At 34.0% G+C, this 24,871-nt stretch overlaps 1 protein-coding gene across 5 annotated transcripts; it reads left to right on the top strand.

Annotated features, from left to right (window-relative positions):
- Positions 1-48: 48 nt before the first annotated feature.
- Positions 49-15,047, top strand: LOC117922341. 5 transcript variants are annotated; one of them, XM_034840455.1, is made up of 10 exons: positions 50-96; positions 645-941; positions 1,183-1,343; positions 3,546-5,170; positions 6,764-6,850; positions 12,798-12,884; positions 13,311-13,385; positions 13,462-13,533; positions 13,619-13,900; positions 14,504-15,047. In XM_034840455.1, the coding sequence occupies exons 4-10, from the start codon at positions 3,559-3,561 to the stop codon at positions 14,722-14,724; spliced, it is 2,436 nt and encodes an 811-aa protein (XP_034696346.1). In that variant the 5' UTR covers positions 50-96; positions 645-941; positions 1,183-1,343; positions 3,546-3,558; the 3' UTR covers positions 14,725-15,047. The 5 variants fall into 5 exon arrangements, with proteins under 5 accessions (XP_034696347.1, XP_034696346.1, XP_034696348.1 ...); XM_034840456.1 differs by lacking the exon at positions 1,183-1,343 and having other exon boundaries at positions 49-96; XM_034840457.1 differs by lacking the exon at positions 6,764-6,850.
- Positions 15,048-24,871: the final 9,824 nt, after the last annotated feature.

The raw sequence follows: 24,871 nt of genomic DNA, 5'->3' as shown, positions 1-24,871 counted from the left end.
TCGAGTTTAACTCAAGTTGGTCAGGTCAAGCTCGGGTTGGTTGGATAGTACTCGGGTTGGTCAGGTTAGACTGGAGTTGATCAGATTTGATTCAAGGTAATTGAGTTGATTGGGTTGTATGATTCAAAATCCATTTACGATGATTTTTTTTAATTTCTTGTGGATACCAAAATCAATAAATAAGTTTTATATTTGAATTGAATTTAAATTAATTTTTGATAAACCCATAACTCATTTTCATTTCAATTAATTATTTATTTTTTTATTTTTACGAAAGAGAACATTTAAAAATTGATCATGCCTACCAAAAGTTTATTAAAAACTCGACCTAATATTTATTAATTATTTAATATATTTTTGTTTTCTATTTTTTGAAAATAAATTTATTAAACATTTTTAAAAGTTAAAAGTATAAATTAAAAAATCATTTATATTTTCCAAAATTGGAACAAAATATTGTATCATTGAGAGAAAAAAAGGGAAAATAAAATTAAATCTTTTTCTCTTTTTAATTTAAATTTCTATTTATATGTATAAATTTCAAATTATTTACATTATACTCCTTTTTTTTTCCTTACTATTTTTATAAATTAAATACGAGGATTTAAATTTTGCTTATAGTTTTATTTATTTCAACACTGAAGAAGGTAAATAAGAGACACGTGGCACTCGGTCGTCTCAGATTCCCCACATCGGGTCCGTGCGGGTTGCGTCCATACCACGCCATGCAAGTGCTCCCACAACAAAACCCGTGCACCCGCAACTAAAACGACGTCGTAATGATACCGCCACGTCACCTCGCAGCTCAAGCGGCCAAGCACCTCCACAATCCGACGTGGCGCTCATGGAGAACACAGTGGGCCCCACACCGAACCCTTTAAAACCCTAAGCGCCAAAAATCTCTCTCCCCTTCTGATCAAACCATTTTTTAATCACTTCTGGTAAGAATCTGTGTTCGTGTCTTTCTTTTAATTCTCAAATGAAAAAATCCATTCGATTTAGCGCAAAATCCTCTCATTTCCCCTGCTTGAATTGACTGATCTTGATGATTTTTTTTTTATGCTTCAAATCAATTTCATTCAATCTTATTTTAAAGAAAGATGCTGTTTTTGATACGACTCGGTTCTTTCTTTTCGATTCTTGTGCTTATCCGCTGGGTTTACGGATGATTTTCACCTGCAGAAACGTGGTCCAGTCTTTGTTATCGGAATTCAGTTCAGAGTGTTTGATGATGGGGTTTTGGTTGATGGGAAATTGTGGAAACGGGAAGAGATTTGGATTTCGTGTTTCAGGTGTTTGATTGTTTGGGATTGTCCAGCTTGAGGAGCTTTTCTCAATTGAGGGTAAATCGAGTCATGGACTGAGTTTCAAAATTGAATTTTTTTTTTGTTTTTATTTTTATTTTTTTGCTGGTATTCATCGAGTGTGTGTTTTTAGGGTTTGGATTTCATTGCATTTTTCCTCTCTTGGTTGGTACTTGATTCTGCATGTTTGAGTTTTTGATATCTAAGTTCAGTTTGTAGTGTGATGATGGGGGCTTCGATCATGGGAAATTGAGGAGAAGGGGCGAGGTTTATGATTTGATTTTTGGGTTGTTGATAATTTGAGACTGGGCATTTTAAAGAATTCACCCCAATTGAGGTTGATTCGAGTACTGGATTAAGTTTAAGATTTGAAATTTTTTTTCTTGGATTTATCAGGCATAGGATTTGAGGGTTTAGATTTGGTTGCATTTTTTTCTCTTGGTGAGAACTTGATTCTGCATATTTGAGTTTTCAAAACTGAAGTTCAGTTAAGAGTGCTTGATGATGGGGTTTTGGTTCATGGGAAATTGTGAAGGGAAGAGGTTTTTTATTTGATTTTGGCTTTTTGATTATTTGGGACTGGGGGATTTTAAGAGTTTTACTTAATTGAGGATAATTTGGGTACTGATCTGAGTATGAAATTTGAAAATTTTTTGTTATTGATTTTGTTTTTTTTGCTTGGATTTATCAGGTTTGGGTTTCTAAGGTTTGGATTTGATTGCATTTTGCTATCTTGGGTTAGAGCTAAATTTCACTCGATCTGGAAAGTTCTCAATTCTACATGTTGAAGTTCTTGTTATTGAAATTCAATTTGAAGATGGGAGTTTGGTTTGATGAAAAATAATGAAATAGGGAAGAGATTTGAATTTGGAGCTTTATTTTTTTTGATTATTTTGGGCTGGGCTTTTTGAAGGCCTTTACTCAGTTGAGGGTAATTCGAGTATTTGGCCTGAGTTTAAAATTTTAATTTGTTTGAGCTTGAATTTTTCAGGTCTTTGGGTTTGGATTTGATTGCATTTTTCTATTCTGATCAGGAATAATCTTCATTCGTTTTGAACATTCCCTGATTCTGCATGTTTGACTTTTAGATTTTTGAGATATTGGATTTAATTGCATTCTTCTTCTTGGGTGAAGTCTAAGTTATCACTTGTTTAAAAAAAATACTTGATTCCAGAAATTGAGTTTTTGATTTCAAGATTCAGTTCAGATAGTTTTATTTTGGAGTAATTGATGGTAAACTGTTTGGCTGATGAGAAATTAAGGGTAAAGAGGAAATTTTTAAATCTTATCTTTTAAGTTTAAATCTATTTTGGACTGAGCAATTTAAAGACATCCATTCAACTAGACTAATTCAAGTATTGAGAATCTCATACACTAAAATAATAATAACAATCATAAGTTTTTTTTTAAATATTGAATGTGATTTTTTTTTTCCTTGGTTGTATCAGGTATGGGTTTTGAGGGTTTAGATTGAATTGCATTCGATGAATCGTCTTTTTAGATTTCTCTCGAACATGCAACTCTGAATTTATCAGGCAATTGGTGTTAGATAATTTGGGCCTGTGATTGAATTAAATTTGTAGAGGTTTCAGCATATATCTGTGAACGACTTACTGTCAGTTGTCAATTATCGGTTTTTGTGTGGTTAGAAGAGACTGTTTCTATAAACAGTCTGTTGGGACCCATCAAAATTCATTCTCTATGAAATACTTGGCTGAAATTAAAAATTTTTTATAGGCAAATAAGGATATACATATACATATAAAAGGATAAGGGCGCCAAACAAAAAGTGGCGAACACAGTACACTGGAAATGTATAAGTGCAAAAACAGACAAGCCCATACAACCACAACCCTAAACAACGTCAAAATTGATACATGGATTGATCCACTGTCAAAATTTTCTTGAACACCCAAAAACTGAGTTCCTTGTTGACTGATTTGTTACCAGAAGTCCTTTGATCTTATGCATCTTATCCATTTAAAGTTTTGTTGGCATTTACAGAAGTTTATCATCACCCTGTAGTTGGTTAATTCATGCTGTCAGTTAACTGCACTCCTCATTAACTGATTTGTTATTTCTTGTTGAAAAGTCCTTTTAGGTCAATTTTTTTTGTATTTTTTTTCCTCTTTATGTCTTGCACTTAAATCATTGCCAGTATGGTGATAATTTATAGATGGTATTTTTTTTAACTGAAAGGACATTTCTGAATGACACTTTTTTCCTGCAATTTTAATCCAGAACCAACTACTAAATGGAAGAAGCCAATCCAGACCATTCCAGCAAAGCACCTGTCTCTAGTTTTCTGCAACAAAGGAATGAAGAACCACCTGTCTCTTCTTCTCTAGAACAAAGGGATAAAGAACTCGGTTTATGCGTAATACAGAATGAAGCTACTGACTGTACTAGGGTCATCTGTGATGTTGATGGTAATGGTGCTGGACCTGATCATGGGCGCATCTCACATGAGTCCTCACTGGCAGTTCATCCTTTTCCATGGGAGAACATGCGGGGAAGATATCAAGCTTATTCTCAGGGAAATCTAGGGACCAGTATGAATTTGATGACTAATTCCACCCAATACAATAGCTTTCTGAATCCCCAGGTTCGCTCGAAGTCCATAAATAGTGGAGGCATGTCCTTCTTACATAGACCGGTGTCTGCTTTTCCATGTCCTGAAGGGGACATGAATCGGTTATATCAATCTTACACCCATGATAATAGAGCAATTGCTGAGAATCTGATGGATGGTGCCACCCACTTCAATAATTTTCAGAGCCCTCAAATTGATCAAAATTTTTTAACCAGAAAAGTTAATGCAGCTGGAGGCTTCCAAATGAACAGGGAGGGTGGAGAAGCATGTACTGGTGATGAATTCAGGTCACAGATCAGCAGAGATTTTGTAAACCTTGCTGGTAGCAATCCTGGCTTATACCATACCCCAGGTAACAGAGAATTAGGAATTGGTAACAGTAGCATGGTTGGTGCAGTTAACTCCAATTTTCAAGAGCATATGGATGGAAGTTTTTTGACCCTTGGAATTGGAGGTAATAGAGAGGCTGGATATAAGTCCATTGTCTACGGCAATGAAATTAATGACCAAAGTGAGAGACTTGTTTTTCCCCAATTAAATGCATCCCATGGTCAAAAAACTAACATAACTTCATCAAATCCTGTTCACAACATGGCAGGTAGCTTTTCAAGTTTACAAAACAATGTTGGTGGATTTTCAAGTCTTGGCCACAACATAGGTGGCAGAACCTCATCTAACAATGATCTTGGAGGGTCTGTTTTTCCCCAATTAAATATTTCTTTTGGCCAAACAACAAACCGAAGTTCTTTGAATCCTGTACACAACGTGGATGATCACTTTTCAAGTTGGCAAAATGATGTGGGTGAATTTTTAAATCCGACCCATAATATGGGTGTTTGGGCCTCATCTAACAACGATTTTGGAGCTATATGTGGTACCAATGCTGAACATCACTTTCCGAGCTTATGTCATACCTTACAAACACCACAAGTTGATGGGCAGCAGTATCTTCCTATGCCAAACAACAGGAACTTAGGTCTTGGAGTGAACATTGATCCACAATCAGCATATATTGATCCTTATGGGTTTCAAGGTTACCCCACTTCTGCCACAAGACCCATTAGTAGCAGTCAAGTTGGAGTGCTTGATTTTGGACTACCCAGCTTGTCAGAGCTGCTTGCAGAATCTGCTAAGACTAAGAGGATAATCGCACAACCAACTCCGGACCAATTACAAGAACGTTATATGAATCTCAGGAACTTCTCGCCTGGGCCTTCCATGGCTTCTCCTTCTGTTTGGGGTATAGAAGGCACCGCCAGGCAAGAGCAATCAGGTAAGTCATGGAGATTTGCCCACCCCTGTTACATTTCAATTTAATTTTTTTATGAAAATTCTTTGTAGATGTTTTACTTTATCTATCTATGTTGTTTTTTTTTCTTAATATAATCTCAATGAATTGAAGGAAACCATGAATTTGTCACATCTTTTCTGATTATAGGTATTCTGAAAATGTTATGATTTATATTTCTATTCTCTCTTTACCTGTCAGGGTAGCCCAGTTGGTCAGGGCAAACATTGGGAAGTGTGGTCTCAGTAAGTGGCGTATGCTTCTGGGTTTGAATCCTGCCACTGATGATACCCTGAATTTACCCAGTACTGGTTGTTGCAGGATAGTTAGCACTCTGAGGTTTGGGTCCCATGGAGAGTCCGAAGGGCTTGGCCGTGGAAAGTTCCTCGGTTATAAAAATAAAAATAAAAATAAAATAAAATTCTTGTACTCTCTTTCTGTCTAGTCAATTATGTGCTTGCTGTCTTAATCTTGATACGATTGAACTTCAATCTCTCTCACATGCATAACTTGCCAATGATAAATGTGTTTTAGAGCCAATAATTAACTTAAATCAATAGAAAAGGTTGTGGATTCTAGATCACTTGCAGAAGTGGTTAGATGTTCTTAGGAATGAGGAAACGATCATTGGCCTTGTGAATTTCAACTTAGTTCAATAATACTTAACCCTAAGCCTGCCTGAATCCCATCAACTTCTCTATGATGATTTTTAGTAACGTCAATGTCATTGACATAGCGACAACAAGTAGGGTGAGTTCTCTCTCTCTTGCTCTCTCTCTCCATCTCCTTCTCCTTGATTTCCTTGATTTCCTTGATGGTCCTTCTTTCCATTCAAGGTCTACTTTGAAGGTTTATAAAAACTACCTTTGCAGGTTGAGTTCTCTCTCTCTTAGAGCAAGCAATGAAGGATCTCTTGAATTTGTGAAAATCCCTTAGTCTATCTGTTAGATATAGTTATTTTGAGAGGCTCAAGATGGTAATGTTGGAAGCCAAATTCAAGTGATTCTGTTCTGTGTTGTTTCTTGTGTCAACAAGTAAATGTGTTGCATTCCTCCTAGATGTAATTTTGGAAGTTACATACCACATCTCTTTTGTAGCGTTGAAAACCATAGATGTGCATTACTCAATTAGGTTGTATAAAGTGAAGAAGCCACAAAATGATTGTGGAATTTTTTGTGTCCCATTTTTGCATAAGATGGATATGGAATGACAGTTTTTATTTTACATATAAGTAGTCATTTTTCTTCTACTGTTAATAAACACAAATACTTCTTCCATTTTGCTGGTTTTTGAGCTGATCTGTATTGACAAATTGACCTAATGTTAGGATGATCAATGATTGGCCTTTACTTCTCTAGTAAACCACTCTAATTGGCAAAGATAGCCAATCAAACCAATCTCTAATGAATCAAACTGACCATTAGTTAGGTTGATCTATGATTGGATGAGGGGACTAAGAGGGCCTTTTGTTTCTCTGATGAGTCATTCTGATTGGTAAACTATGAAACTAAGTTGAGTTTTATGGTTTGTTAGTTTGATCAATTATACCCTCTTAAGGCTAATGGTTTTCATTTGTAGGGGAGCTATTTCCAACTTATGAGGGTAGTGCTACTTCAACTTTTGAAGGTCATCCATTTCAAAAAAGGAGAGAGGTTCAACCGGCATGTAAGGGCATTCCTCACTAACATCAAACCTTTTTGAAAATGGAGAATGATTATTTGAATAACATGTGTATATTCACTAGGTATATTTACAACCTATTTGTCATGTTTTATAATGGGAAAGGGAAAAGGAAATTACTCTACTCAAAACTTATAATTACTCCACTAAATCAACTATATAGGAAATAAATCAAGAAGTAAATCAAGTCAACTGTACAGAAAAATAAACAAATTTCAATTCAATACTTCCTCTGAAGCTGGTTAGTTAATGTTCTTCATTCTGAGCTTATTTGTGATAGATTGGAATAGTTGGGCTGTGCGTCCCTAAGTATGTTGGTCAATTGTCTTTTTGAGGATATATTGGGGGTGCTTACCAACCCAGTATCAAGTTTCTCCATAATTAAATGATGATCAACTTCAACTAGCTTAGTTAGTGATGCTGAATTGGATTGTGGGTTATACCAATAGTTGACTTCTTGTTACAACAAAACTTCGTAGGACCTTACTAACTTATTCTAAGATAGTGAAAGAATGATATTTGTCTAGAGAAGCTCACATAGTCTATGCATCGTGGCTCGAAATTCTACTTCAACACTTGACCTAGTAGCCACAAACTATTTCTTACTCCTTGAAGTTACCAAATTCCCTCTTAAGAAAGTACAATACTCAAATGTTGAGTTCCTATTAGTGAGTGATCTTGCCCAAATGTTAATATTTCTCTTTCTCAATTGGAGGACACTCTAGTCCATCAAATCTATGACTAGCCTCAATAGGTGTATTTGCCAACCTACACCCTAACAACTCAGTTTAACAACTCAGTTTTTTTGAGAAGATCTAAAATATACTTTTGTTGTGAAATCGCAATTGTCTCATTTGACCAAGCAGCTTCAATCCCTAGAAAGTATTTAAGCCTTCCTAGGTCTTTTAATTTCAAACTGTTTTTCCAACTTTTCTTTTAATCTCTTGTTTCTTTTAAGTTATCTCTTGTCACAACAACATAATAAACATACGCAATGAGAGTAGTTATTTTCCCATTACTGAAGTGTTTAAAACATAGTGTATGACCCTTTTGGCTCTAAATATAATTTATGTTCTTAATTGCCTTAAAAAACCTTCCAAACCAAGCTGTGGGGGACTGTTTAAGCCCATATAGAGTCTTCTTCAATCGACGGATCTTATTCCCCTTGAAATTTTCTTCTAGACCAAGTGGTATCTCTATATAAACCTCCTCTAAAATCCCATGGAGGAATAGATTCTTTACACCAATTTGTTGCAAGGGCTAATCAAAGTTAGTAGGTAAGGATAACAATACATAAATAGTATTCACCTTTGCCACCAAATCAAAGGTTTCTTGGTAATCCATCCCATAAGTTCAAGTATATCTCTTAGCTACCAATCTTGCTTTATACCCCTCAAGTATCCCATTGGTCTTCTATTTTATTGTAAACACCATGTACACCCAACTTGTTTCGTCCTAATAGGAATGATGAGGATCAACACTAGTATTAGTTGGAATTAAATTATGATTAGTATTTATTGGAGTTAAATTAAGAGTAGCTAATTGGGTTATAGGAGAATTAGAATTACACTCATAATAGGTTATTATAATTATTAGAATTTTAGTAGACCTTGGATTTCTTAGAGAAACCTATAATTAAGGCTAATTGATGTAAATCAAAGTGTTGATTGATGGTTAATAATATTATGTTTTTTTGGCATACTTTGCAATTTTCAATGGTGAGACTCCATTGATTTTCTTCTAGGTGATACTCTTTGAAGGCCTTAGTCTGACTTTAAGGTTCTATCCCTTCTTCTCCTTATTTTCTTTCTATATTTTATTTTATGTTGTTTCTTTGATATAAACTTTATCCCTTGTTCCTCTCTTTAAACCCCAAAAGGTAAAAACCCTAGCCCACCTATTTGATTATAGGCAACTATCTTAAGTTTATCCACAATCTCCTAGGTATTATGTTTTACAAAGCACTCATCTCCTCTTGCATTGTGTTCCTACAACTCTCATCCTCTAATACCTCTTGAATAGTTTTAGGTATGTCAATGGAGTAAAGTTTAATAACATATGCTTTGTGAGATGCAGAAAGGTTATCATATGAAACATAGTTGGTCAAAGGGTGTTGAGTACAATATCTCTTCCCTTTTCTAATGGTAATGGGTAAATGAAGATCATCCAACACATTGAAACTAGACTCAAGTTGAGTTTTAGTACCTTCTTCTCCTTTCTTCTTTAGATGATAGAATCAGGAATAACAGACTAAGGAACCATAAGTTTAGAGTTGGTGGACTCGGGTGAGTCTCAAAGATGACTTAGGGAATGACTTGGAGAGCTTGGGAAAAGAACAAGCATTGGTTTAAAGTTAGGATCATAAGGAATTTCAGTGTATGATAGACAAACTCGGAAAAAAATCCTTATCTTTTGCAAATGGCTCTCTTGGAGAGAAGGTTGAGGAAAAAATGGTTGACTTTCTTAAAATTTAACACCATAGACACAAAAAAAATTCCTGGAAGTCAAATGATAGCACTCATATCCCTTTTATTTACAACAAATAACCAACAAATAGACACCTAAGAGCTCAAAGATCAAATTTTTTTCTTTGGTGAGGGTGAATATAAATAAAGGCTACACAACAAAAAATTCTAGAAGCTATAAAATTGTAACCATCAAATTTGGGGTATAACTTACAAAGTTGGTCCATAGATGATTGGAAGTCAAGAACTTGAGAGGGTAATCTAGTAATAAGATGAGTAAGGACAAGTTCCCTTTAGTAGGCCTTGGGAACATTCATTTGAGGCTCTAGTAATTTTAAACAAGTGATTGTTTTTTCTCAACTATCTCATTCTGTCTTGCAGTAATAGTACAAGAAGATTGGTGAAAAATGTCTTCTTTGTGTAAGTAAAGCATCCCCTCTCATTATCAGATCTTAAAGTTTGGATTTTTGAATTAAATTAGGTGCTCATCATTTTGTAGAAAATAGGAAATATAGTACTAACATCCAAGTTTTGTTTCATAAGGTAGACCTAGGTAACTCTTGTACAATCATCACTAAAAGACACAAACCACTTTACCCTATAAATACTTTGGACTTTTGTTGGTCCTTAAACATTAGTATGAATTAAATTGAGAAGACTAGAATTTCTTTTATTACTGAAACGAAAAGATGGGGCTTAGCAAGTTTGTGGATGTCACAATGAAAATCTGAAAATCTAATCTTTCAAACGTACTAGGAAATATTTTATGTAATAAGCTGAATGGTGGATGGCCTAGATGAAGATGAAGTGACTAAACTTCAGTTTTATTGGATGTAGAACTTTCAGGTAAATAGGGAGAGGACTTGAGCATGTTGTTCTACTTTCAGCTTCAAGGAGGTATAGTCCATCATTCTGTCTAGCATGTCCAATCATCTTCCCCATATGAAGTTCTTGAAAAACACACTTAGAAGATGAGAAATTTATAGAGAAATTTAGTTTTTTAGTGATTTTAGAAATGGGCAATAGAAAGTTCTAGAACATGCAAAACATTTTCAAGGATGATTTCTTTAGCCAAAAGACATTTCCTTGACTAGATATGGTGACAAATGTTCCATCTATTATTTGAAGCAACTTGAATAATTGGTCATATGGTCTGAAGCTCCTAAATCGATGACCTAAGGGCTTGAAAGCTATTCCTTTAAGACATTTAGAGCAAGTGAATAGCTACTTATTTGAGTAAAACATGATGTCCCCCTTAGCTTCTCAAGTTATGACAAGAATTGCTTAAATTTTTCGATATCTTCTCTATTCAATTCTTCCTCATGGATAGCATTATTGTTTGGAGGTTTTTCATTAGTGTTGACAAGATTAGCTTGAGGTTTATACTCTTTAGTTCCTTCTTGGCCTATATTTCCTCTTCCAAAAATTTTGGAGGCTTTCCATGGAATTGTCAACATGACTCTCTAGCATATCTTGGCTTATGGCAATAAGTATACCATTGAGAGTCCTTGTCACTCAACCTTCTATCTTAATTCTTTCCTGAGTGTTATGGCTGAGGCAGTAGCAGCAGTACTGATGGTCTGACCAACATTAGTGACAACCATGTTTTCCGGTTAGGTAGTGACTAATGTTGAATCACCCGTAAGGTTTTTATGTAGCATATCACCTCTTTGTCCTTCTTCCCCTTTAACAATTGCAAAAGCTTCCCTTATGGACTGAAGAATTGCTTCATCAAGAATTTGAACTCTGATTTAATCAAAATCATTATGTAATCTAGTGAAGAAATAAAAAACTCTCTTCTTTTCAATAAACTTTTGAGGCATCATCAATCTTTATGGTACTTATTTTTAAATTCTGATGCTGATCTAATTCAAGCAACAACCTCGTATAACATTGTAGTATTCAAGCACTAAAAGATTACCTTGTTTAGTATTATGAATTCTAGTCTTGAGTTCATAAATATGAGCAGCATCTCTAATCTTTGAATAAGTCTGACAGATGGCCTCCTAATCTCCCTTGCTGTAGAGAGCAATATACAAGTTTTATTGATCTCCAACTGCATTGAGTTCCATAACTAAGACATTGTCTGAGAATCTTTCTTATCTCAAGCATTGAATTCCAGGTCTTCTTTTTCACGTTTTCTTTCAAGTATGTTTTTACTGTGACTACTCTTGATAATTGCCTCCATTCAGTTTAAATGTGGTCAGAATTCTCTGGAATTCTTGAGATTGGAATTTGAGCGTTTATGGTTGTTTGGGTAATAACAGAAGAAGTGTAAGATTTTTCTGTCATCTTGGGTTAATTGGAGATAGGACAAGATTACTATAATGGGAAGGCCACCTGAAAAATGGGTTTTGAACCAACTCCGACTATTAAGGCTGAAAGGATACATGAACAAGTCCAACAATCAAGGCTGAAAAGAATTGGAACTATTGCCAACAATTGGAGCCTGGTAGACATAAAAGAAAAAAAGGCTACTCAGCACAAGGCTTTGTTACCGTGAAAACAGAGATTATTCTGATAAAAAAAAATGAAAAGGAAATTACAATATTCTAGGCCTTGAATTCTACCACTGAATTAACCATTAATTATAGGAAATAAATCAGGAAGTGAAGCAAATCATCTGTACAAAAAAAAAAACAAATTCCAATCAAATCCCAGCTTATTTGGGTTGTATAATCTGACAATTACTGCACCTGATCTCCAACACTTTTAATATCATATATGAATTAGAAAGGATGTTTTCTCCCCAAAGGGGGAAACCTATTGAGCTTGCTTTTTAAACCTTATTTGACCTATGTAATGATGACAAAATTTGTTGTATGACTACTGTGTTCATTCAATTCCTCATGCCACACTTACAAAACACTCCATAAGCACATAATTATTAATTTTATCTTTTTTTTTTTCCCTATTCTTTTCATGGATACCTTATATGTCCCTATTGGGACAATAACTCAAAGCTTCTCACATCCCCACCCCAGCCCCTTGCCCACTTGAGCTAGGTCAAAAGATCCTGTTATTAAGGTACAACAGCATTTCTGATGTTTAGAAGGATATCTTAATTCCAGATAACATAGTGAGTTTTGGCCCCATAATGTTGGTAGTGTTGTCCTTTCAAGTCTATTTGCAGTTCTCTTTGAAGATTTTGTACTGTTACATTGTATTTATCCTTTTTTCAAGACAAATAAAGCATAAACTGAAAAAAAAGAAATAAGCATTAGGAAGGAATTATTAATGCCATCCATGTGAAATAGTTCTGTTTTCTTGGAAAGAGTATTTCATTTCCTGCCGTTTCATGTTTAGGTTAATAAAACTGTATTCCATCCAATGGTTTTATTTTGTTTTTCTTGCACAATTTCTTTTCTCAACTTACATGGAAATCATTAACCAGCAAAATAGTATGATTAAACATTTATTGTGAGCTGCATCTTCAGTGAATGAACCATCTTTGACTTTGTTTGCAGTGCAATTATTTCCTCCGAATGAGGTTATTGCTGCTCAAGCTACTGAAGGTGGCCTTTTTCCAAAGAGGATAGGGGTCCAATCAGCTAGTAAGGGCATCTTCCACATCTATAATCTGCATATCACCTTTGGATGTGTTTATACATTGGAGCCAATCCTCCTTGTCACTAGAATTCAGGTCCTCAGCATAGATGAAAATTTTTGTGAATTTCAGATTTTAAGTCCTATAGATGACAGGAACATCCATCTGGTGAAATGTAGTAGTCGTTATGGCAGCTCCATCAGATATCTCTCAAATTACATTCTCTATATCATGGTCTCATGTTCATCTAATTACTGAAAGGAAACTATTGATAAGGAGAGAGAAAGCTCAAGTAATTGGATAAAGTGGTTTATTATTTTTTTTCATTTGCATATTTTTAGGATTTATGTTTGTAATATCTGATGATTTTGATTATTTACTGCTACCAAGATTTTTATACTCTTTTTTAATAGTTTCTTATGGTTGCTTGCAGGTAATCTAGGCCGAACTCAGGACAGATGCCCAGTTCAGTCTACCAAAGATCTTCTTGGACCTGCTTTTACTGCTGGTAATTATTATTCAACAAATTGACTTCCAGTGTGCACCTTTATGCAAATATCATAAGGGACTTGTGCAACTTACAGGTCAAGGAATCACAGTTGCAAAAGGGAATGGACTTCCTTCTAGAGATCATCATGGACATCCTTTGGCTGATGGCAATTTACTTCAACCCCTATTTTAAGTTCCTGTGTACAAATTTCATTTAACTTTGGTGATATTTATTTATTTTTCAATCTCCAGGTCAAGTAATCCCAGTTGCACAGGGGAATGTGTTGTCTCAAACTACTAATGTTTTTGATGCACCATCTCGCAAGAGGAGTGCAGTTCAAACCCCTCAAGCTGCACCCTATGTTCCGAGAAGAAAGACAAGGCCCCAACCATCTATTCGTCCATCCATCCCATTTCCAGTCCCAATGCCTCGGCCTTCGATCAGTCCATCCATTCCACTCCGAGCCCGGCTGCCTCAACCTTCCACCAATCCATTTGTCCCATCCTCAGCAGCCACACATGTTAAATGGCAAGGTATTTCTTAGGGCTGATTCAGACCCCTAGTTTGTAAAGAATTGTCTTTATTTTCAAAATGCTTCCCACTTCTCATTTATCATTACTATTTAACATTTTCCTTTCATATATTGCATGGTCATTTTTTCTGTTATGTTAAACAGCTGGGTTATGTTTCAAAACTTCTGAATTGAGGCAGGCCCAGATCCCAACTGTGGGCAGCCTGAGTAGAGGCCTGTCAGTTATTATAATAATAATAATAATTATTATTTTTATTTTTGTGATCTTAAGATATGTTTCATTGATATATTGCTTGAGAACCTGCATGGCCACAAACAAAAAATTCTGTGCCTTTTTTGACCTAGGCTCATTCAAACTCCAAACTGACTTTACTAGCATTGAGAATACCCCCATCTTTGCTATGTTTTGCAACAGGTTCATCAGGCTTGGAACCATATTTCCCCTGTGCATGTAGATAATAACTATACAATCTGGAAAGTGTTTTATTCTGTTGCAGTTGGTCCAATTCGACCTGCTACCATTTTGTGCTGGGATTGATGACAATGACGGAGATGTGGATGACTGTAATACAAGCAATAATTGCAAAAGGCCTGTTTTTTGCAGGTTTTGATGGGTCTCCAGAACTAAGTGGACTCAAGTGCCTGATATGCAAGAGGGACGTTTCATATGCACCGGAGGGACACATTTTCCAGCCAGCTATTCCACCAGCTGTTGCTGTTCTACCTTGTGGCCACATCTTTCATGACCATTGCTTGCAGCTTATCACTCCCAAAGACCAATCCAAAGATCCTCCATGCATTCCTTGTGCCATTGGCGAGACTTGAGTTCCATCATCATCCCATTTTTTGGAACTTTCATTCTCATTTTTGATCTTTTGAAAATTTTGTAGCACTAATGTGCAGAGAAGGAAGAGAAACAAAATTTTCGGAGAGGATAAGTGAATGAAGTAGGTAAAAATTCATACAGCTGTACATACAGAAGGTGGGGGTGATGAATGTACTTCAGAAGCTAGAGAATGGTAAAGCCCATTACAAAGTGTAAAGAACTGTAAGCACCCTTTTCCTTTAACATCTCATTTCCCTTGTTCAATTTGGAGCTCATAGCCATTTAATATATCAGAATACAACATCAAAAACCATAGATTGAAGTTCCTGTTTCTGATTGTATTATTAGTGAAGTGGTTTGAGGTCCTGCATTGTCTTCCTTTGTGGGCACCATTGGGATCCCATAAAGAACAAGGGACGGGAAAGGGAAGTGCTGAAAATGACTGGAAAATGGGTTACATTTAGCATTTTTTTTCCCTTTGATTTCACTTAGGCCATGTTTGGAACGCTGGAATAGAGATCGAGAATAAGAAATCAATTCAATTTCACAATCATTAATATGTTTGGATTACTTTACAGAATGGAAATAGGAATAAAAATGTTATTATCATGGAAACCAAATCCCACTGTCACTAGGATTTTGATTCCTCTCTTTTATATGGTATTATGATTCACCTCTATTTCCATCCTATTTCTGTTCCTGTTCCCGCATACCAATGTAGATGTTATTCAAACATTTTGGGTAGTTATACATGAGGAAGCCAATGTAGTTCTCTTCTCGGTTTAGGCTATGAATGAGTTCTGTGAGAGAGCCGTCAAGGGTCTGTCTCATTTGAATGAACCGTGGGAGGTATATTTTGGGTTGTTCTATTGTTGAGCCTTCGCAATTTTGCATCAGTTACCAAGTAAAATTCAGGAGAGTATTTTCCATTTTTATGAGGTCTCCGGGACTCTCATGGTTAAGGGTGAAAGTAAAATCCGAAAAAGAGAAAAACCGATTTAAACCAATCAAAACCGATCTTATCGATTCGGTTTTCGAAAACCATAAAGATCGGTTTGGTTTGAGAGTTTTGAAAATCAATTTTATCTGTTTGTATTTTAGTTTTTTTTATCTCTTAATTGATAAAAATCAAATCAAACTAATATTTTATTTTCTAAGATATATATAATTGTCTAATGTTTGATGAGTTTTTTTTTTTTTTTTTTTTTTAGACTCTATTAAATGACTTGTTGTACTTAGACTATGGTAAAATTAATTTTTAAGTGCATTTATTCTATTTCAGGTTAAAATTTTCAAATATATTTTGAACTTCATAAACAAATTAGACAAAAGCCTAAATTAATTTGCATCCAATCGAGCATCTAAATTGAACCAACCTTAAGCTTGATTTATTTCATTTTTTTCATCACTAAAACATCAATTCGGTTTTGATTCAATATAATCATATCAATTAGATTAAAAGCTTGTTTGATAGTGAGTGTTTTTGGTCTAAAAAGTGTTTTTGAAAAAAAAAATTAGTTGTTTGACAAAATTTAGGGAACAATTTTAAAAATCTAAAAAATCATTTATAATGTTCTTTTATAAAAATACTTATAGGTATTTATAAGTGATTTTCTTAAAAATATTTTTAGAGAAAATATTTTTATTGTAAACGCTAATTGAATCACACCTTTTGCCATCCCTAGTCTTAGGTAAAATTGTTTTAAATTTATTAGTGTTATCTGAAAGGAATATCCTTCATGTATTTTTTATATTTTTCAAAAAAATTGAATAAAAATGTGAGAGAAAGTAAAATAAAAAAAAATGAAAAAAGAAATAAAAATAATTTTAAATTCAATAAATGATTTTTAGATAGGGGTGTAAATAAGGTTGGTTAAGTTGGTTTCATATGTTATAAAAATAGTGAAAAATCTAACCAAACCAAGCCTTTTGAAGTCGGTTTGAGTTGGTTTTTGTGGATCGGTTTTTACCCTACTTAATAACTTTTTTTTAGTCCTAAACTTAAGGTAGAATTGTGTTTGTTTTAAACCCAAATCTCAATAATTTGAGTTTATATTAGACCCTAAGTCTAATTTGTTTTTAAAATGAATTGAAACAAACTTGGATTTGATGTTAAAAATATATTAAATGCATTTAGAATTAATTTGACCATAATATAAAGACAATGAATTACTTTAATAAAATTTAATATTAAAAAATTATCAATATCAAACAATTATATATAAGTTGTTTTACAATATCGGTTTGGTTCAGTTTTTATCTATTAGGAGACCAGAAAATCGAAAACTGACAAAATCGGTTTTTAAAATTTTCAAATTGAATCAACTTTTTTTATTTTTAAAAAGTGAACAAAAATGATCAATTTTGATTGATTTGGATTGGTATATTGATTTTTTTGGTTTTGCTGACACCCCTAGTTTTAGATGTTATTTAAAACTTATTTCATTTATTTTAACTGAAACATTTGATAGTATTATTTGGTATCATATAACAAGATAATTTTTGGAAATAAGTGCTGATTCGATGGAAAGGTTTTGGTTTTGATGGAGGGAAGATTGGTCCTCTCTGACAAAATCAATAATTTAGAAAGAATAATAAGCCTTGGATAGCATTTTTAATGGTAGAAAAAGTGGAAATAAAATAAATTTTTACTTACAGATTGAATTTATATTCAGTATTTGTATTTTAAAAATATTTTTACTAAAAACAAGAATTATTATGATTTTAAAAAATTTTATTATATGTATAGAGATATTCTTCATATATATGTATTCTTTATATACATAGAGAAAATTAGGAAATGGCCCTTAAATTTTTAAATTTGAAATATTTTTATTAAATTTCTAAATTAAAATATTTTTTTCACCTCTTATGAAAATTATTTTATTATTTGCTTGCATTTAAGAATTCTTTGGAGTTGAAAGTGTTGTAGAATAGTTTTAAAGATTACCAAATATTTTATCAACCCAAAACCAAAAAACTCATGTTAAATCATAAAGAAAACATGCCGATTAGATTAGAAAATGTAGACAAACCTGAATCTATTGTTGATCTAGAAGAAATATGGTTCTTCTAAGGCAATAGAGGAGGAAACCACCTTTCTATTTTCTCTCTTGTGATGGAAGGCAGGAGAGGGAACGCTTCTTGTATTTTCAGAAAAAAAAACTAAAGACACCAAACTTCAGTTTTCTTTTCCCTTTTATTAACTTCCTCTATGCCTTACGAACCATACCCATTGGGTTGTTGGGCCACATGTGTCTTAGGCCCATCATGTAAGACATATGTGACTTGGGCTCTAGACACAAGGTGACCTATACTTAATAAATATAAATTGAATATATATAGATAACTTAATCATAAACAATTATTAATATATGTGAGTTCATAATTATTTTAACAATCTCCCACTTGGACCACATATATTATCGAATAATGTTCATGATAATACTTTATTGAGCTCATCTTTGCTATCCTATCCAAATATCCTTAAACAATCCGGTCTACTAATTATGCCAACATAGGATCAAAGCGGCTTTCGTTAATCATAACTATAACTAGACACATCAATGATCACAACATTAACAAAATTAGCAACATAGATCAAATATGGATGTGTAGCATGGAAATTACATAAAATATGATCTTTTTTATGTCTATTTCCAATTGGTCCTACTTAATGACTAAAAATAGTCAAATTCCACTTTCAACACTTAATGCTAAATTGCTTCTGAAAGTCATCATTTCAATTCAGAGTATTCAAACACAATAGTCTTTAAAACTAAAGTCCGTACAGATAACACAAACATAACAACAATACATCAAGAAAACAAACACAAAGCCCAAATACAAACTCCCACTATATTGGCATATCATTAATATGTACAACACCCATATGTGTGACATGCTCATGAAATACTTTGGGTGGCAAACCCTTAGTGAGCGGATCTGCAATCATGGAGTTGTGCTTGTGTGTTCGATTGATACTTGAAGACTCTGAACTCTTTCTTTAATAACCAAGAACTTGATGTCAATGTGTTTGGACTTTGAAGAACTTTGGTTGTTCTTAGAACACAATTATGTGACCTTATTATCACAATTGATTCTCAATCCCATCAACAATGCGCAACTCAGTGATAAAATTCCGTAGCCATATCCCATGGTTTGATGCCTCATAGCAGGCTATGAATTCTGCCTCCATAGTGGAAGAAGCAATAAGTGTTTGTTTAACACTTTTCCATGAAACTTCTCCTATAGCCAACATGAAGATGTAGCCTGAAGTGGATCTCCTACTGTCAAGACATCCTGCGAAATCGGAGTCCGAATATCCCACGATCTCTAAATGATTGGATCTTCGATATGTGAACATATAATCTTTAGTTCTCTATAAATACTGCATAACCTGTTTTGCCTTTTTCTAGTGATCCATACCTGGGTTACTCAAATATCTGCCCAACATTCCAACAATGTACGCAATATCCGGACACGTACAAACTTATGCATACATGAGACTTCCTACTGTAGAGGCATAGGGAAACCTCTCCATATCCTTCCTCTCAAGTTCATTTCTCTGACATTGGTGTAAACTAAATTTATCCCCTTTTGCCACAAGTGCGTCTCTTGGTGCACAATTTCTCATGCCAAACCTACTTAGCACTTTATCGATGTAGGACTTTTGTGATAGCCCAAGTATACCTCTTGAACGATCCCTATAGATCTGTATACCTAGCATAAAAGATGCATTACCAAGATCCTTCATGTCAAATTTACTGGATAGAAATCACTTGGTTTCATGCAAAAGTTCCACATCACTACTTGCAAGTAGAATATCATCTACATATAACACCAAGATAATGAATTTGCTCCCACTGAACTTGAGATATATTCATTTGTTAGCCCAAGGGTTCTCCTAATCAGGTTTTGATGATAACAAACCATGGTTAAGTGACTAATTGGTTTGAATGGTAAAGAATCTCAGGTATAAATTTGGAAATTCATCAAAGGACCAAATAGATACAAGATCGAGACTTTTGGAAGACTTTTGATCATAGGAAACGAATGTAAGATGAATGCATGGGTGTTCTTAGGTTTTTCATACCTTTTCATGCATCTTTGAAAACTCGATTTATTCTTTAAAATTTTGATTTCATTAAAACCCAAGTTTTATCAAATGTACCTTAGGCAAAACATTTCAAAATTGACATATTAATTTACCTAAAGACCTTGCCTAAGTGTTAGAAAAGAAAAGAATTGAAAAAGATAGGTTTTCGAGGCTAAAAGGCTGAACCAGTTGAGGCTTTGGCCAATCGACTCAACTGGTTGGGGAACCGGTCGACTGGTTGCCCTTGTCCGATCGAGGAGTGCCAAAAACACTCTCTCTCATCTAGTAGCTTCCTCTTCCCAGTTGAGGTTTCCTCCTTCCTGGCCGACCTTTGGTCGAGGTCTGGTCGAGGCAATGGTAACTTGCCAAAGCATTAAACGCTCCAACGGCTAATGAACCGGTCGACCCCCAACTCGACCGGTCGAAGCTGCCTTTTGCTTTTCTTGGCTTCCGAGCTTAGAAGCCTATAAATTGAGAGCTCCACTTAATTTATGACATAGAGAACACTTGCAATCAATTGTCTATCTACTTGTTCTTAGCTTAAAAGCTCTCATTTATTTCTTAGTGCATTAAATCATCACTTTCATATCTTTTAGTGCACCCTTGTGAGTCATCCTAACTTTGTTTTGTATTTGAGCTATCTTTGAGCTAGGTTGAGGGATTCTTCCTTGTAAAACTTGAGTGTTAAAGCCTTCAAGAGGTTTGAATATTGAAGAGATTGTGTAAGAGACCATTGGAGCTAGAATCCAAGTGTAAAGGATTGGAAGCTTGGTTGAAGCTTCAAGCTAGTGGAACCCTCACTCGGTTAGGAGATTGAGGAGAGTAGATGTAGGTAAGGAAGTATTGAACCACTATAAAATCCGAGTTTGAATTCTCTAACTCTATCTCTTTATTTTTTATTATATTGTGCTTGAATTTGTTGTGTTGAAAAAGTTTTTGAAAAACCCAATTCACCCATTTCTTAGGTGTTTTTCTCATTTAAGCATAGTTTTTATTTTCTCAATTAGTGTCATAGCTAGGCCTCTTGTTTAAGACTTAATCGTCTAAGAGGAAATGACTATTCCATCAAGCTCATCTCAAACTGAAAATTTTACAAAACATAGAACTCCATTTTTTACGGGAACCGACTATCCCTATTAGAAAACTAGAATGTATAATCAACTGATTTAGACGTATGGGACGTCATTGAAAATGACCCAACTTTTCCTACAAAACTAGTTGATGGGGTCTTGGTTCCAAAACCTAAGTAAGAATGGAATGAGCTTGATAGAAGAAATTTTCAATTAAATGCTAAGATCGTTTTTTCTTTGCAATGTGCTATGAATAGAAATGAATATAATAGAATATGTCAATGTAAATCGGCTAAAGAAATTTGGATATTGCTTGAAATAACTCATGAAGGAACAAATCAAGTGAAAGAGTAAAAAATATATATACTTGTTCATAACTATGAATTGTTTGTGATGAAAGAAAATGAGATTATTGTTGAGATGATTACTAGGTTCACCGACATTGTCAATGGTCTTGAAGCATTGGGAAAGACCTACAAGGAATCCGAAAAGGTGATGAAGATATTGAGGTCACTCCCATCAAAGTGACATACAAAGGTCACCGCAATTCAAGAAGCAAAAGACTTGACCAAGTTACCTATGGAGGAGTTCATAGGGTCATTAATGACATATGAGATCAATTTGGCAAAGAAGCTACAAGAGGGTGAAGACAAAAAGAAGAAGAACATAGCCCTTAAAGCTACAACTAAGGAAGAAGAAAATGTTGAAGAAGAAAAACCAAGTGAAAAAGATGATGATTCAGCCCTCATCACAAGAAAGCTCAACAAATGCATGAGGGGTGAAAGGTTTAGAGGAAGAAAGTTCACCTCTAGAAGAGACCTTTCTAAAAAGGAATCTTCATCTCATGGTGATAAGGACAAATGGGAAGAGAAAAGAGATTTGGTGTGTTTCAAATGCAAAAAATTGGAACACATTAAATATGATTGTCCTTTCTACAAAAGTGAAGCCAAGAGAAGAATGAAAAAGGCAATGATGGTCACTTGGAGTGAAAGTGAAGAATCCTTCGAAGAAGAAAAGAAGAAAGAAGTGGCAAATATGTGCTTCATGGCAATAGATGAACTTGATGAGGTAAACTCGAATTTTAGTGATGAAGATATGCATGATGTTTTTGAAGAATTATATGAGGATTTTGAAAAACTTAGTTTAAAAAATAATTCTCTTAAAAAGAAAATTCAAGAACTTGAAAAAGAACTCGAAGAAGTGAAAGAAAAATTTTCAATTGTTGAAATTTCTAAAACTCATCTTGAAAAAGAAAATGAGATTTTGAAAAATGAAAATGAGATTTTGAAAAAGAAAAATGAATGGTTGACCTCATCTCTTTCAATTTTTTCTTGTGGACAAAAATATTTTGAAATGATCTTAGTTAGCCAAAAATGTGTTTTTGACAAACAAGGGCTAGGATTCAAATATTCAAAAAATCAAAAGTATTTTAAAAACTATTTTGTAAAAGAATCCTCAAGTGCAAGTCCTTCTACTACTTACAACTTTTGTGGAAGAGGATGACACATTAGTAGCACATGTCCCTTAAGAAATGGTTCTCAAAAGAATTCAAATGCTAAAGCTAAAAAGGTTTGGATTGAGAAATCCAAGGTTACTAACCCTCAAGGACCCAAAAAAATATGGGTACCTAAATCAACTTGAATTTTATTTTGTAGGGTTCAAAGAAGGATAAGTGGTTATTGGATAGTGGATGCTCAAGACACATGACCGGGGATGAATCTAAGTTTGCTTTCCTTACAAAGAGAAAGGAATGATATGTTACCTTTAGAGACAATGCAAAAAGAAGAATCATTGGTCAATGCAACATTGGTAATGACGCATCCTTTCTTATTGAGAGTGTTTTATTAGTGGATGGTTTAAAACATAATCTTTTAAGCATTAGTCAACTTTGTGACAAAGGTTTTAAAGTGATTTTTGAATCATCTCATTGCATCATCAAGGATATTCAAAATGATAAAAACATCTTCATGGGCCATAGATGTGATAATGTTTACGCTATAAATATTTCAAAATATGATGACCATGATAAATTCTTTTCAAGCATGCATGATCAAAGTTGGTTGTGGCATAGGAGGTTGGGACATGCTAAAATGGACCTCATTTCCCAACTCAACAAAGATGAACTTGTTAGAGGCTTTCCCAAAATAAATTTTCAAAAAGACAAGGTTTGTGAAGCTTGTCAAATGGAAAAGCAAATCAAAAACTCCTTCAAAAACAAAAATTTAATTTCAACATAGGCCTCTTGAATTATAACATATGGATTTATTTGGTCCCTTTAGGACATCAAGTCTTGGAGAAAACCTTATGCATATGTTATTGTGGATGACTTCTCTAAATACACATGAGTCTTGTTTTTAAGTCAAAACAATGAAGCCTTTTATGAGTTTTCAAAGTTTTGCAATAAGATTCAAAATGAAAAAGGTTTTACAATTACTTGTATAAGAAATGATCATGAGAGATAATTTGAAAATATTAATTTTGAAGAATATTGCAATGAGCATGGTATTAACCACAATTTTTCGGCGAATTCCTTAACAAAATGGGGTAGTTGAAAGGAAAAATAGAACTCTTCAAGAAATGGCTAGAACCATGCTAAATGAAAACAATTTACCAAAATATTTTTGGGCTGAAGCGGTTAATACCGCTTGTTATGTTTTAAATAGAATATTATTGAGGCCCATTCTTAAGAAAACTCCCTATGAGCTTTGGAAAAACAAGAAACCCAACATTAGCTATTTCAAAGTCTTTGGGTGAAAATGTTTTATATTAAACACCAAAGACAATCTTGGAAAATTTGATGTAAAATCGGATGTTGGAATTTTCCTTGGTTACTCAACTTCAAGTAAAGCCTTTAGAGTTTTTAACAAAAAAAACCATGGTTGTAGAGGAGTCCATCCATGTTATTTTTGATGAATCTAACAATTCTCTCCAAGAAAGAGAGAGTTTTGATGATGATTTAGGCTTGGAGACCTCCATGGAAAAATTGCGAATTGAAGATAGAAGGCAACAAGAAGAAATTGGAGAGGATCCCAAGAAAGAAGAATCACCTTTGGCACTACCCCATTCTCAACAAGTGCAAGGTGAATCAAGCCAAGACCTTCCTAAAGATTGGAAGTTTGTCATCAACCACCCACAAAATCAAATTATAGGTAACTCATCTAGTAGGGTAAGAACTAGATCATCTCTTAGAAATATTTGCAATAATCTTGCTTTTATTTCTCAAATTGAGCCTAAAAATATAAATGATGCTATAGTTGATGAAAATTAGATGATTGCTATGCAAGAAGAGTTAAATCAATTTGAAAGAAGTAAAGTATGAGAATTAGTGCCGAGACCTTCAAATCCAAGTGTTATTGGAACTAGATGAGTCTTTAGAAATAAAATGGATGAAAATGGCATAATTGTTAGAAATAAAGCAAGATTGGTAGCCCAAGGTTATTATCAAGAAGAAATGATAGATTATGAAGAAACCTTTGCTCCCGTAGCTAGATTGGAAGCCATTAGGATGCTACTTGCCTTTGCATGTTTTAAAAACTTTATTTTACATCAAATGGATGTGAAAAGTGCTTTCTTAAATGGCTTTATAAATGAAGAAGTATATGTTGAACAATCACCCGATTTTCAAAGCTTTAACTTTCCTAACCATGTTTTTAAACTTAAAAAGACACTTTATGATTTAAAACAAACACCTAGAGCATGGCATGAAAGATTGAGTAAATTTATTTTGAAAAAGGGTTTTAAAATGGGAAAAATTGACACAACTCTTTTCATAAAGACCAAAGAAAATGACACGCTTTTAGTTTAAATATATGTTGATGATATTATTTTTGGAGCTACTAATGTTTTTCTTTGTGAAAAGTTTTCTAAGTGTATGCATAGTGAGTTTGAAATGAGCATAATGGGAGAACTCAACTTTTTCCTTGGACTTCAAATTAAGCAACTAAATGAAGGAACCTTCATCAATCAAGCAAAATATAT

The sequence above is a fragment of the Vitis riparia genome, chromosome 9 (assembly GCF_004353265.1).
Source record: "Vitis riparia cultivar Riparia Gloire de Montpellier isolate 1030 chromosome 9, EGFV_Vit.rip_1.0, whole genome shotgun sequence".
Classification (NCBI taxonomy): Eukaryota; Viridiplantae; Streptophyta; class Magnoliopsida; order Vitales; family Vitaceae; genus Vitis; species Vitis riparia.
This window is presented reverse-complemented; position numbering and strand designations above follow the sequence as displayed.

What these genes read in the sequence shown, in the direction of transcription:
- LOC117922341 (XM_034840456.1), top strand. Translation starts at nt 3,559, where the DNA reads ATGGAAGAAGCCAATCCAGACCATTCCAGCAAAGCACCTGTCTCTAGT. An exon ending in GAGAGAGGTTCAACCGGCAT is followed by an intron (nt 6,851 to 12,797) that starts GTAAGGGCATTC and finishes CTTTGTTTGCAG; the next exon opens with TGCAATTATTTCCTCCGAAT. An exon ending in GATAGGGGTCCAATCAGCTA is followed by an intron (nt 12,885 to 13,310) that starts GTAAGGGCATCT and finishes GGTTGCTTGCAG; the next exon opens with GTAATCTAGGCCGAACTCAG.